The sequence below is a fragment of the Phyllobates terribilis genome, unplaced genomic scaffold (genome assembly GCF_046119375.1).
Source record: "Phyllobates terribilis strain yellow unplaced genomic scaffold, ASM4611937v1 Scaffold_11__3_contigs__length_659146591, whole genome shotgun sequence".
In the NCBI taxonomy this organism is placed as follows: Eukaryota; Metazoa; Chordata; class Amphibia; order Anura; family Dendrobatidae; genus Phyllobates; species Phyllobates terribilis.
In genome coordinates, this window is record NW_027362771.1 from 306,236,983 (window position 1) to 306,251,832 (window position 14,850).

General features: G+C 42.2%; 1 protein-coding gene across 1 annotated transcript in view; it reads left to right on the top strand.

Moving 5' to 3' along the window:
* The window catches only part of LOC141165106 (uncharacterized), a 196,685-nt gene extending 188,084 nt beyond the window's left edge, over nt 1-8,601 (top strand). Inside the window, exon 10 of the mRNA XM_073650747.1 lies at nt 5,415-8,601. Within this exon, the coding sequence (XP_073506848.1) occupies nt 5,415-5,480 (66 nt within the window). The 3' untranslated portion in view covers nt 5,481-8,601. The remainder of the gene's footprint in view (nt 1-5,414) is intronic.
* The last annotated feature ends 6,249 nt before the right edge of the window (nt 8,602-14,850 follow it).

Below are 14,850 nucleotides of genomic sequence, written 5' to 3' on the forward strand. Positions count from 1 at the left end.
TATATAAAACAGGATGTGTCTGATCATGTCTCACACACCACATTGCCAGATAAGGTTGTAAAATGTTAAAATGACATTTCCCGGTTAATGCATTTGTCACGGTTGAAAGCAATGCAAAAGTGCAAAAACATAGCCCAAGATGTGGAGGAGTATTTTTGTTTTTGATTATTTATTTTGCCTTATATACAAGTCATTACCCTGGAAAGGATGTTCCTTAACATATTTCCCAGCAAAATCCATTTTGGTTTCGTTTTTGTATGTTTTATTGTGAGGCTGTAAAAGTGGCGTAGTACCTAATACCTCTGACAACGTTGTTGACAGCACTGACCTGGGAATCAGAAATGCTTCCAGGTCGTCTTCCCCATGCTGTTTCCATGTCATTTGAGCACTGTTCCCATGGATTTGGGCAATTTGTAGGCCCTCTGCAGACCGCAAGGGGGAGCCGTCTGAAAAATGCTCGAGTTTCCCATAGACTTACATTGGGCTCGTTGCTCGGGTTGAGCACCCGTCCATTTCAATTTCCTCGACCCGAGCATCGAGCACCCGAGCATTTTAGTGCTCGCCCATCACTACTGGCTATGGATTTGTTGACTGTAACGTTTTACTGCATATTAGAAATATAGCTTAAAACTAAACTGTACTTTCAACAAGCTTTGCATAAATAGTACAGGCAATGATAAGAAACGTTGTAATGTATCTTATCAGAGAAATCAGCTTCCTTCTAGATACAGTACTCTGCCCAGTCGACTTCCTCCGCTGCCATAACATTTAATGTGGTACTTATCAGAAGTTTCATTCCATCAATGACACCTATTTCTTTTCTGCACAATAATCCCTAACCCACAGCAGCCAGGGAACTAAGGAAGATACTACACCAGAACTTCTTACAACTGATTTATTGGAAGAGATGAACAGTCATTAATTTTTGGACAGTTTATGAAAAGCTACTGCTTCTTCCTTTAGCAAAGAAAAAAGCTTTTTATACTTCAAAACCAAGTATAATTTTTGCACCACATCATGTGAAAAAGCCACAGCTTCTTCTGTTGGCACCACCTGTGTATAAACAACAGCAAGACAGGCATCTACCCTCAAATGGGGATAGTTTTTGGACAGTTTCAACAATTTAAGTAGCCTTAAAAGTCTGATACTGTATTGTGTTGTTAAAGGGGTATTCTCATAAATTATTTTACAACTTGAAATTAATGTCGAGTCACAAACACCTGATGTGAAGTGGTTTGATTGATACAGTTTTATCATGTTTACTCTTTCTTAACTTTTGTCCCTGTGTCGTCGCTTATGTGAATGCATCAGGCCTGGCTATTGAGTCATGACACATCAGGACTGGCTATTCTTATTGAACGAGCCTCTACCAGATATCTATGACTTATCTCTTAGCGAACAAAAGGATGGTCAGTCTGTAATCAGGCATGCTATAGCCTTCTTCACCCAGCATCATCAGTCGGGAGGCCCCCATACACATTAGGCTGTCGTCTGAACCCGTTGATAATGTGTATAAGAGACTTTAGACTGATTACTGTTGGAGGTGAAGATTAGTATTATATATACAATAAAAAAATCCATAAATCTATAGAAGTGATTTATTTATATTTGTGGAATAGTTGTTTGACCATGAATATACCCTGATACAAAGGCCCCAATTCGTGAAAGCAATCACACTAGAATTCTGGCATAAATCGATTTGAAAAGTCGCAACATTTTTGTGCAACATGCAGCTGCACAAAAATCTTGCACCTTTAGCTACTTTCATACCACTTTCGCCCAGTTTCAACAAAATTATCAGAGCTGGGGTGGGACCAGGGCGCAATGGGGGCATGACCTCACAGCTCTTCTAAGTCATGACAAGCTGGGCGTACCTTATACCAGAAATCTTACTCCAGTCTTTGAGCGAGACGCTCGGAGATGCAGGCCACTTGTCTGACACTCCTGATTCATTAAGAGGTTTTAACCTCTTAATAAATCAGGAATCTCTTACTCCAACACAAACCCTCATCATCAAGACCGGAGTTGTTCACTCCAAAGTCTTTATCAGGGCCTCCCAACTTCTTTCAATGAGATTTATAACACTGCTATCCTCCTATATGGTGTAGGAACCAGTGAACCCACTCGATTCTGGTGCCAATGTAACCTCTTGACTTCAATAAGTATGGCCCTAAAAATGCACAAAGTGATATTACAAATACAATATCTACCATGAAGGGGTTTTCCAGCACTAGAATATCAATGAACTATTTTTAGGATAGGTCATCAATATCAGATTGGTGGGTCTCTCCCCCACCGCTCAGTTATTACCAGCTCTGGCAGAGGCTGAATGTAAATAATGTGCAGAGCGGAACAGCAGAACTCTGTCACACTATTTAATGGCCTCTCCAGGGTACAGCACATCAGCTTCAATTCAAATGTTTGCATCCGGCCTCTGCCAGACCGAATGAATGAGAAGTGATCTGTATGATCCTGGAGTGACCATTAAACAGCTTAACGGAGCTCTGTTGCTTCCATTCATTTGAATAAGAGATGATCTGCAGTACCCTGAAGTGGCCAGTAAGCAGTATCCAGTAAATCACCAACATTTTATGTTTCAAAGTTTTTATTGAACCATTATTTAATGAAAGTAGCAAAGCAAATGTCGGATACTTCACTGCCACTCTATTCATTTTCTATGGGGCTGTCAGAAAAAGCCGAATGCAGCTCTTGGCAGCCCAATAGGGAATGAATGCCGCAGCAATTCAGCATGCGCAATGCTTTTCCGTTCTAACAGGGATCAAAGTTCTTTGTTCTGCTAGTGGAAACAGGTCTCAACGGTCAGACCCCCACCTATCAACAAGTTATCACCTATCCTTTAAAATACAGCAAAGTCCTAACACAGAAATAATAAAGATAATATATCTTCACATGGATATGAAATTAACAACACAGAAGTAATAGCTACAAAGATTTCTCAGTAAATGAACTATAATACTGCGAATTTAGTCACACTGATCACTATTGAGAGATAATACACAAAATGATGTACAAAAATCAGGAATAACAAAAATAGTGATGTCACAATACATAGATAATAAACACTGTAAAGTTTCAGGAAACGGTTATTGCTCACCGTGATGTCACAGAAATGGAACTATAAAGTGATATTACATACCAATAAACTGATATCCCATAAAGTACCAGTGATGTAACAGTACTTTTTAGGAAAGTGTTAATCACAGTCATTTTACAGAAAAGGAACAATAAAGAGTGATGTCACAGCAAATACTGTACAGAAGATAAACGTTGTGAAGTTATAGGAAAGGGTTAGGGCAATACTGTTACATAATTCATAATTGATTGTACTATGTTGTCCGGTGTATAAGAAAGACATAGCTGAACTAGAGCGGGTGCAGAGAAGAGCGAACAAGGTTATTAGAGGACTGGGGGGTCTGCAATACCAAGACAGGTTATTACACTTGGGGTTATTTACTGTGGAAAAAAGAAGGCTTAGGGGTGATCTTATTACTATGTACAAATATATTAGGGGACAGTACAAAGACCTGTCTACTGATCTTTTTACTCTGAGGCCTGAGACGGGGACAAGGGGGCATCTTCTACGTCTGGAGGAAAGAAGGTTTAATCATAATCACAGACGCGGATTCTTTACTGTAAGAGCAGTGAGACTATGGAACTCTCTGCCGCATGATGTTGTAATGAGTGATTCACTACTAAAATTTAAGAAGGGCATGGATGCCTTTCTTGAAAAGTATAATATTACAGGGTATATATACTAGATTCCTTGATAGGGCGTTGATCCAGGGAACTAGTCTGCTTGTCGTATGGAGTCAGGAAGGAATTTTTTTCCCCAATGTGGAGCTTAGTGTTGCCACATGGTTTTTTTTTGCCTTCCTCTGGATCAACATGTTAGGCTATGGGTTGAACTAGATGGACTTAGTTTTTAAGGTTGAAGGAAGACTATGTTACTATGTTACTATGTTGTGTGGGCAGATGTACTACAATGCCCTGCATAAATACATTACAACTTTTATTCCGCTCTTTGCATATAGCCAATAGTGTTGCGCGAGCATGCTCGGTTAACCCTTTCACCGAGCACGCTCGGGTGCTGCCCGAGTATTTCCGGCGTGCTCGCGCAACACTAATAGAGAATAGAAGCTAAGCCATGAAAAAAGAAGATATAAGCAAATTCAATAGCTGCTATATATGCTACACACGGCAGTAAATGCATGGTTCACTTGTTACAGGCATCTATCAAGTCATCATAATACAATATTATCAACTGTAAATAATAAAAGAACTGTATTTTACACATGTATTATGTAGGGTGGTAATTACATATAGGCTGCATTAAGTTTAGTTTCTAACTATGTCTGTGTTCACACTTCATTTATTTTTTTTGCTCTGTTTGTTCTAAAACATGTTTTACTTTATACAAACATAAAGAAATCCATTCTTTGACAGATGCATTTTATGGGATGTGACATTAGTGGACATTAGTTAATTTTGCAGCTATGAAGTCTGTATCATTTATTTTTACCTAATGAAAGAGTAAATATACTTTTATTTTATTTTTTTCATTATTTTGTCCAGCATAGAAAGTAATAAAAGTTTGTAATTGACTTCATTAAGCGATTTGGCTTCTTTCTTTTCAAAAATGTGAACAATGTGTCTTCTAAACTCCAATCTTTCTCCAGGCTTTTCTTCAGCAGGAGCAGCGGCTCAGCGCTCCTCTGTGCCCGCTATTAAAGAGAATGAATATTCATTCTTCTCCACGCCCATGGGAGTGGAGAATAGGGAATATTCATTTCCCTTTAGCAGCGGGCACACGTGGTAGCTGCAGCAGCCGCCTACTGTGTGTGCCCGCTCCTCCGCTGCCGCAACATCCCCTCCCCCCAGTAAATACAATACTCACCTATCCTCCTCGCTCCCCCGCTGCTTTGGGGCCCCCCGGCTCACAGGCCCCATAGTAGTGGCGTGGCCTGCCGCCACTGTATATATATATATATATATATATATATATATATATATATATATATATATATATATATATATACATATATGAACAAGGCACTGCTGCAAAAACAACTGACAATCTGATTAAGAAGATGCTTTAGGAAACACACTACCAGCGTTTTTCAGAAGGATTTTCTGCTTCAAAATCTATGTGGGTATGCAGGCATCTATCAGACACCGTGTGCACATACCCTAAAGGGGGTACATGTACATACTGTAGCTTGGAGGTAAGATGGCTCTGTGTTTGTAGAAATAAAATGTAACACTATGAGATCCATGTGGCAAATAATTATCATATGGATTATGCAAGAGCTATCATATGATATAGTATATCATATTATATAGCATATCATATTGTAAACCTGTAAATAAAGAACTTTGTGGCTTTTATTTTGCAGATAGTCAAAGCAGCAGCCGGTGTTCTATCACAACATTCACAAGAGATGTCAAGAGATGGTTCATGATTTATCTGCAATAGAAGAAACATGGCTTACCTCAAATATCATCTGCCAAGAGTCTACATAAGGGGGAATTAGAGGGGAGTTACTGATGATTCTGCTGCGATAACCTGAATTTTAGAAAGCAGGTGTCCTGTTATTTGACATGAGGCTAGACTATAATTAGTGATCATTTAAGTGTTGTATATATTAGTGTCTGCATGGACTGTATGAATTACACATCATTTCACTTGTCATATTGCAATACAAAGCAATTGTTCATTCACTGTCTTAACTGAGATACAGTGGGCCTCTTAGCAACCAATCAGAGTGTGGCTTTTATTTTACCAGAATGGATTAAAAAATTAAAGCTCTGCCTTGATTGGATGTCACAGACAGCAAAGACAGACTTTCTGTAAGGCCTCCTTCACACATCCGGGTTTACAGTACATGTGGCATTTTTTTCATGGATACTGCACGTACCCATTATAACTTATGCTATCATGCACATGTCTGTGTTTTTATGGCAGCACAGATGACAAGGGCCAATACAAGTTTATGGGTCCATGAAAAACACGTACAGGACACAGATGGCATCCATGTTCCAGCCGTATGCTGTCCGTATTTAACAATGCAAAGTATAGGAGAAGCTTTGTAATTTATTTATGTCTTTATCCATAATGGAAATACACTGATGACACACTGATGGTAAAAACGGACACACGATGACACACTGATGGTAAAAACGGACACACTGATGGTAAAAACGGACACACTGAAGACACACTGATGGAAAACACTGATGACACTAGTACCAGTTTTTCACGTACATGTTTTATACAGATGTGTGAAGGAGGCCTTAGATAGTTTTGATAAATGAGGCCCAATATGTCTTATTTACTCTCAATTTATATGTAATTTGCTGTAGCAATTACCACAATATAATATAGTACAATAGAAATTGTTCTTACTTTGGAGTTCTGCTCACATTTGTAAACTGTAGACCAGTATCCTCCACTAATGGTTTATGAACCAGATGTGGCTCACTAACCTCAAACAGCTCGGGCCATTAATACAAAATTGTAGACAAAACTGTGCACCATTTACACTTGAGATAACATTTGGCTAGTAAAATGTTGCATCAGGATCAGAACCCTAAGGCTATCTGAGTACAGCATGTTAAAAACGACATAAAAGTGAGGTCATCCTGGGCCAATGCCACGTAACAGAACCAGCTCAAAGTGTCAAGGATATATCCATACGAAAGGTCTCTGTTGTGAGGTTACATTTGTCCTAAAATCAGTTATACTTTGTAAAAGCAAACTTACTTTTCTGTGGCCAGACTATCAGTTAACCTCTCACCGTTCTTCTGCACTTCATCACTCATCTATATTTCTACCAGTTAACCTAGTACCATCGCATATTATTCCAATTATGTTGTTATAGCTATTATTTGTTTCCTATCTCACTACTGCTCTTATAAATAAGCCAATGTTGTAGAAAAAAACATGGACCACATATCCAAAAATCATACGTTGATCTACTGTGATGCCACAAGGCAAAAATTTACAAAACTGAACTTGAGGTTCTTAGTTTAACATTCTGATCAGATTGTATGCAGCCCACTGCCACGTCACGGCGAACCTCTCAGTGGTCCATAACGTTTATAGCCTTAGACGTGCGCCAACCACCGCAATAGTGACAGTGCACCAGCACGGCGGACAACTTAGTGCCTCGCAGCACCTGTGACCAGATCAGTTAACCTCTCACTACCTTTATGCACTTCATCAATCACTCTATATTTCTGCCAGTTAATCTAGTAGTATCCCATAATATTCCAATTAGGTTGTTATAGCAATTATTTGTTTCCTCTCTCAGTACTTCTCTTATAAATAACAAAAATACAGCATCCTCCACCCCATGCAAACATATCAAAAATTGCATAGTAGGGGGCAGGACATCACCACTTATTTTCTTCTACATTTGCTTTGTCTATTTTAGGCTGGCTGCAGATGGATGTATGAAAATCAGATAAAAATCGTTTGAGTTTTCTGGATGAATTTCACTTGATTTTCATCCATGTGCCATCCATCTGTCTGTTTTTTTTACATCCATGTGATATCCAAGTGACGTCCGTGTGTGATCCATTTTCATACAACTACATTAAAAAATATACAAGATCAAATACAGATTCCAAGGTTAATAATAGAAATGTATCTGTAAAAGTCCGAACCAGGGGGATGTTGTTTGGTATCTGATTTTTTTTTTACTCACCCACAGGCTTGAATTGGTTAGTCTCATCCAAGACTTAGAAAACAGTAGTAACATAGTAACGTAGGTTGAATAAAGACCTAGGTCCATCAAGTTCAACCTTCCTCCCTCAATTGTACCCATACACTAACACTACAGTAACTTACTAACTTACTGGGACTTGGCCTCACAAATGTATTATTAGTATTACTAGTGTTGAGCGATACCTTCTGATATCGGGAAATATCGGATCGGATTGGATCGGACCCGATACACAAAAAATATCTGATATCGCCGATTCCGATACCGGAAACCAATGCAAGTCAATGGGACACAAATCTCGGAATGAAAATAAACCCTTTCTTTCCTTGTAGGTTAATTCCACATGAAGGAAAACAACTAAGAATAATGTAGAATGTATTACATGAAAAGCCGGCAATTCATCAGCGGCATACACCGGTACCCGACAATTTAGAACAGAAAGAATAGAGCATCACACATAGATTAGATAGATAGAAACATGTCAGTCACATATATAAGAAGTACAGTGATAGTGTTGCTTACTGTACTTTTCATTTAGGGTTAAAATAAAGGATTTATTAAAAAAAATAATAGTGTTTTCATGCACCGTCTCTTTAAAAAAGCCGGCCGGCAATTCAGCATCGGTACCCAACAATTTAGAACAGAAAGAATAGAACATCACACATAGATTAGATACATAGAAACATGTCAGTCACATATACTGTATAAGAAGTACAGTGATAGTGTTGATTACTGTACTTGTCATTTAGTGTTAAAATAAAGGATTTATTAAAAAAAAATTGGCGTGGGGTTCCCCGTTATTTTAGTCTCTAGCGGAGGTTAAGCAGATGGCTGGGGCAGATGTTTGAAGCCTGGGAAGGGGGTAATACCCACGGAGCTTCCCAGGCTACTAATATCAGCCCCCAGCTGAATACGTAGCCTTTACTAGCTATTAAAATGGGGGACCCCCCAAAAAATTACATGGGGTCCCCCCTATTTTAATAGCTAGCAAAGGCTAGGCAGACAGCTGGGGGCTGATATTAATAGCCCAGGAAGGGTGCCATGAATATTGGCCCCCTCCCAGGCTAGAAACACCAGCCGTCAGCCGCCCCAGAAATGGCGCATCCATAGGATGCGCCAATTCTGGCACTTAGCCTCGCTCTTCCCACTGCCCTGTAGCGGTGGCAGTGGGGTAATAGGGCTGGGGTTGATGTCAGCTTATAATGCCAGCTGACATCAAGCCCAGGTTAGTAATGGAGAGGCGTCTATAAGACACCCCCATTACTAACCCCATAGTCAAAGTTAAAAAAAAAACACAAACACCCAGAATAAAGTCCTTTAATTGAAATAAACACACAATTCTTTATTGTTCTAAATTAAACCATACTTACCATCACGTCCATTCCAGCTGAAGCCAATGTCTTCTGCAATAAAAGTAAAATAATAAATCAACATCATCCTTACCTTTCCATGGTTCCCACGACGGCTCCAGCTCTGCTACATTCACATGACAGGCTGCATCGCAGCCGAAAGCTGCCATCCAGCTTGCCATGCCGCAGACACTGAGAAGCGCAGGCATGCTTGCGCTCCTCAGTATCTGGCTGTGACGGCATTCAGATGAGCCGAGTTCATGTCCAATGAACTCAGCTCACCTCATGCACGTCACTGACAGCGTGGGAGAATTCTCCTGCGCTCAGCCCTTGAGCAGGAGAATTCTCCCACGCTGGGATGGCATTGAGATGACAGGCTGGATCGCAGCTGAACGCTGCCATCCAGAGACACTGCAGAGCGCATTATGGGAACTTCCGATTCCGGTATTCGATATTTTAAAAGTATCGGAACTCAGTATCGGAACTCCGATACCGCGAATATCGGTCGATACCCGATATTTCAGTATCGGAATGCTCAACACTAATTATTACCCTTTTTTTGATTGCTGCACTATTACAATTAAAAATGAACCAGTTTATAATTTTTTAATTAGTTTTATATTTTGTATTACTCTTGTGATTCTAATAATGATATTACTAAAATCCCTATGCCTAAATCTGTTGATCCAGAAGAAGACAAAAATCCCTGCACACCTTCAGCCAATTTGCGTCACAGGGAAAAATTCCTTCTTGACCCCAAGAAAAGGCGATCAGTCCTAGAACCCTGGATCAAACCTAATTATGATACTAGTTATTTAATTACTATTACCGTGCTAAATGTATTACTATAGGTGTAACATTTTGTCTAATTTAACTGTAACCCGCAATGCTATGTCTGTGCATGCTCCAATGTTTTTTTTCACCAATAGTCAGACTGAGAGAAAAATTGCTCATCTGAACAGCCCAGTTGCCCGTGTGCTAAGGGGTGAATTAAGGTCACGTTCACACGTTCAGTATTTGGTCAGTATTTTACATTAATATCTGTAAGTCAAAACCAGGAGTGGAACAATCAGAGGAAAAGTATAATAGAAACACGTCACCACTTCTGTATTTTTTCATCCACTCCTGGATTACAAATACTGATGTAAATTACTGATCAAATATTGAACGTGTGAACGTAGCCTAACAGTAGCCAGGTGCTCGGACAGTTTAAAGGGTGTGGGCCCCCCAGCACCCAGTGTATCACATGACATGTCACATGACCACCTTTGAGAGGTCACGTGATTAACACACAGATGATCTGGTGCACATCTGTAGATACAAAACAACAATTTTTTTTCCCTTATGTACAGGGTTATACATAACATAGTGCTATAGATAATAGAGGATACTATGTAATAAGAAACAGCGCTATATATAACAAGAGGACACTATATAATACGGGCCAGAGCTATACATAACAAAAGGGAGTGCTATGTAATAAGGGACAGCGCTATACAGTATATAACAACAGTGGATGCCATATAATATGGGATGGATCGCTCTGCTTAAATAGACAGACAGCAGTAAACAACTGCCGTTCGGTAATGGTTTATCGATTGATGGTCGTTTAGTGCTGCAGGCATGTTCTTGTTAAGATACCGTTATACAGTACCCCTATATAGAATAAATATTTATATCCAGTAACTTACCGCTGACATCTCATATGATAACAGCCTTTTTCATCTTCATCTTGTAAAACTTTAATGTCAAAGTCCTAATGCCGGGACTAGTTCACTACAAAGAGGACTAATCCAGTTGCATACAACAGTGCTAAGCAGGCAGGCAGTGTATGTGGCAGACTGCAGTGTATTGTACAGCACAAGAGGGTCCATTGAACGTTCTGTCTGCTGTTGCTGTAATAATTACAGATATTTGTAGACATAGCCCCAAATATCAGGGGCCAGGGCAATTTTTTTTTTATCCTGGTTATTTGCTTAAAAAGTAATCCAGAGTACACCATTTTTCTGCTCCATTTGCTTGTTCTCATTGAAGAATAAAGCCAGATCTGTTCTATATTTCAGCAATAAAAATCCAGAAATTTAAACTAAACGTGGAAAATATTAGCCTCCTTTTCCATTCTGTTGCAGTGTGTCGGTCAAGCTATTCACACTAGTTGTCTGTGAAGAATAGTATTAGTAAATTACAGGCCTGCTATTTAAAACCATGGTTCTCTGTCAGACATATCACCTATAAGACTGTTCCAAAATCAGACATTTCTTCCATTTCCATTCTGTTGCAGTGTGTCGGTCAAGCTATTCACACTAGGTCTCTGTGTAGAATAATATTAGCAAATTACAGACCTGCTATTTAAAATTGTGGTTCTATGTTGTATCACATATAACTGCGCTCCAAAATCAGCCATTTCTCGTGAATGTGGAAAATATTGTCCTCCATTAAAAATGGGCAAGGTGCGTGGCAAGGGATGGGGAAGTGGACGTGATGGTGATGGTGCATGCAGAGGCCGAGGATGTTGCCGTGGGCAAGCTGAAATTGTGCCACAACAAACACCCACATTTTGTCGCTCGACCTTCCTGTCTCAATTACTAGGGGACCGCAGAACACCACTATTGAACACAGAGCAGTGTCAAAAGGTTGTTGGTTGGATAGCAGATAATGCTTCCAGTCACTTTGCCACCACCACCACCACCACCCTGTCTTCCACACGGTCAAGTCTCAGTAGCCGTGAGTCTGGACCGCATATTCCTCACCCTGATCCTCCTTCCTCCCACCATGCCGAGTGCCCGGAGACAACTGATCCCACACTTGAACGCTCAAAAGAGCTGTTCACTTTTCCATTTGTAGATTTGGTCCTCTCGCCCAGCCAGCTTCAAGTGAGTCAAGAGGAGAACACGTGTAGCGATGCCCAAATATTGGAGCAGCCATGGTCACACGAAGGCGACGGTGGGAAAGTGCAATTACTGTCGCAAAAGGTGGATGATGATGATGATGATGAAGATGAAACACAATTGCCAGAAAGTCAGGAGGAGGACCAGGGTGCATAAGTGGAAGACGAGGTGGTGGATGATATAGTAACTGACCCAACCTGGCAGGGGGACATACAGAGCAAGGACAGCAGCACACAGGGGGGGGAGGGGTAGCGCCACAACAGGCAGGAAGAAGCAGTGTGGTGGTCGCAGACACAAGGCGGGAAAGCGGTACTCGTAACACCAACACGACGGAAGTTGCCAGTACAACTGTTAGGTCTTCCCGAGTCTGGTTATTTTTTAAAGACTCTGCAGATAACCCCACAAAGGCCATTTGCACCACCTGCCAGGCCAGCATCAGCAGGGGTAGCAAAACTAGCAGCCTGACCACCACCAGCATGATCAGGCACATGGCAGCAAAGCACCCGACTAAGTGGGCCGAACCCCCGGATCCAGCAACAGTGTCTGTAGGTGACACCACTGCTTGTTCCACTCTTGTGCGTGTACGCCAATCCCCTGTCCATGGCGCATGCCAAGATGCCTCCCGCCCTGCACCTGTCATTCAACACTCTCAACTAGCACCATCAGCAAGCACGTCCACGTACTTGTCCCAGCGCGGCGTTCAGTTGTCCCTACCCCAGTCCTTGGAGCACAAGCGCAAATATGCAGCCAACGCCCCACAGGCCACACTACTAAATTCACACATTTCGTCAATGCTTGCGCTCAAAATGTTGCCTTTTAGGCTCGTGGAGACGGAAGCTTTCCGCAACCTTATGCCGGCAGCCGTCCCTCGGTATTTGGTCCCCAGCTGCCACTGTTTCTCCCGGTGTGCCATCCCTGCATTACACGAGCATGTGTCCTACAACATTAGACGTGCCCTCAACAACGCAGTTACTGGGAAAGTCCACCTAACCACGGACACGTGGACAAGTGCTTGTGGGCAGGGACAGTATATCTTGCTGATGGTACACTGGGTTAATATAGTGGAAGACGGGACCCAGTCGGACCTTGGGACGGAACACATCCTCCCGATGCCGAGGATTGCGGGCCCTGGGTCAATCAGGGTTGCCCCCACATTCTACAGCTCCTGCATATCCTCCTCCTCCTCTTCGGCCTCCATCTTCGAAATGACCACATCAGTCGCAAGCTGGAAGCACTGCAGCACTGCCAAGGCAAAGCGGAAACAGGCTGTGCAGAAGCTAATATGCTTTGGTGACAAACCGCAGAACGCTAAAGAGTTGTGGACAGCTCTGAAAGAGCAGGCAGATCTGTGGCTGACACCGCTGACCCTACAGCTAGGCATGGTCATGTGTGACAATGGCCAGAACCTAGTGGCGGCTCTGAGGTGAGGCAAGCTCACACACCTACCATGCCTGGCCCATGTGCTTAACCTCGTGGTTCAGCGGTTTCTCAAAACCTACCCAGATCTGCCAGATAAGCTTGTCAAAGTACGCCACCGGTGTGCCCATTTTAGAAAGTCAGCTACAGCTTCCGCCGTCCTTGCCGTGCTTCAGCAGCGTTTGCAGCTTCCAGCTCACCGACTGATCTGCGATGTCCCCACGCATTGGAACTCTACATTACAGATGTTGGGAAAGATTTGTGAGCGGAAGAGGGCAGTTGTTGACTACCAGCATCAACAAGGCCATCGGTATTCAGGTCAGACTCCACACATAAAACTTCAGGAGTGGACATGGATGTCAGACACATCTACCATCCTCCAAAACTTTGAGTACTCCACCAAGATGGTGAGCGGCGATGACGCCATAATTAGTGTCACCATCCCGCTTGTTTGTCTTCTGAAACGCTCTCTGCTCACAATTAAAGAGGATGCATTTCAGGCGGAGCACGATGAGATGGAGCAAGGAACCATACAGGGTGATTACACACAGCCCAGCCTTATCTCATCCCAACATGGATTGGGTGACAATGAGAAAGAGGAGGAGGAAGAACAGGAGCTAGTTTCCTGCGCTATAGACAGTACTACCTGCACAACTGTCATACCGTCTGTTCAGCGTGGATGGCCTGAGGACAGGGAGGAGGAGGAAGAGGAGGATGAGGAGGAGAGCATAGTCAGTCGTCCTCTTGGTGAGGACACGGAAGTCTTGCCTCTTTGTAGTCTGGCACACATGGCTGAGTTTATGTTACGCTGCCTTTCCCGTGACCCTACCGTTGTCCAAATTTTGGGTGACAGTCATTATTGGTTGGTGACACTTCTAAACCCACGCTACAAGGAGAACTTTCTGTCTCTTTTTCCCGTGCAGGAAAGGCCTTATAAAATGAGGCAGTACGAGAAGGCCCTTGTTGTGAAATTATTAAAAAAATTCCCATCTGAAAACGCTGGCGGCAGAGGTCACAGTTCATTGGACAACCAAGGAGTACAGGCGAGAGAGACATAAATGCAATCCAGCTGAGGCAGAGGAACACTGTCAAAGTTCTGGGACAGTTTTCTCAGACCCTCCCATACCAACGTCTGTGATTCCTCTGTGCCTTAAAAATATTGAGCATTCAAGCTGGACACGTGGCATGAACTGGCTCTCTACGCCTTGGAGGTCCTGGCCTGCCCTGCCGCTAGCGTTTTGTAAGAACAGGTTTTTAGCACCTCTGGTGGAATTATAACTGATAGGTGCATCCGTCTGTCAACTGAAAATGCTGACAGGCTGACTCTTATAAAAATGAACAAGGGCTGGATTGGGCCAGACTTCTCCACACCACCAAATGATAGCAGCGTAACATAAACTCAAATGCAGTGTATTTTTTTTGGGAGGTGTAACTCTATTCCCATGCACCTCT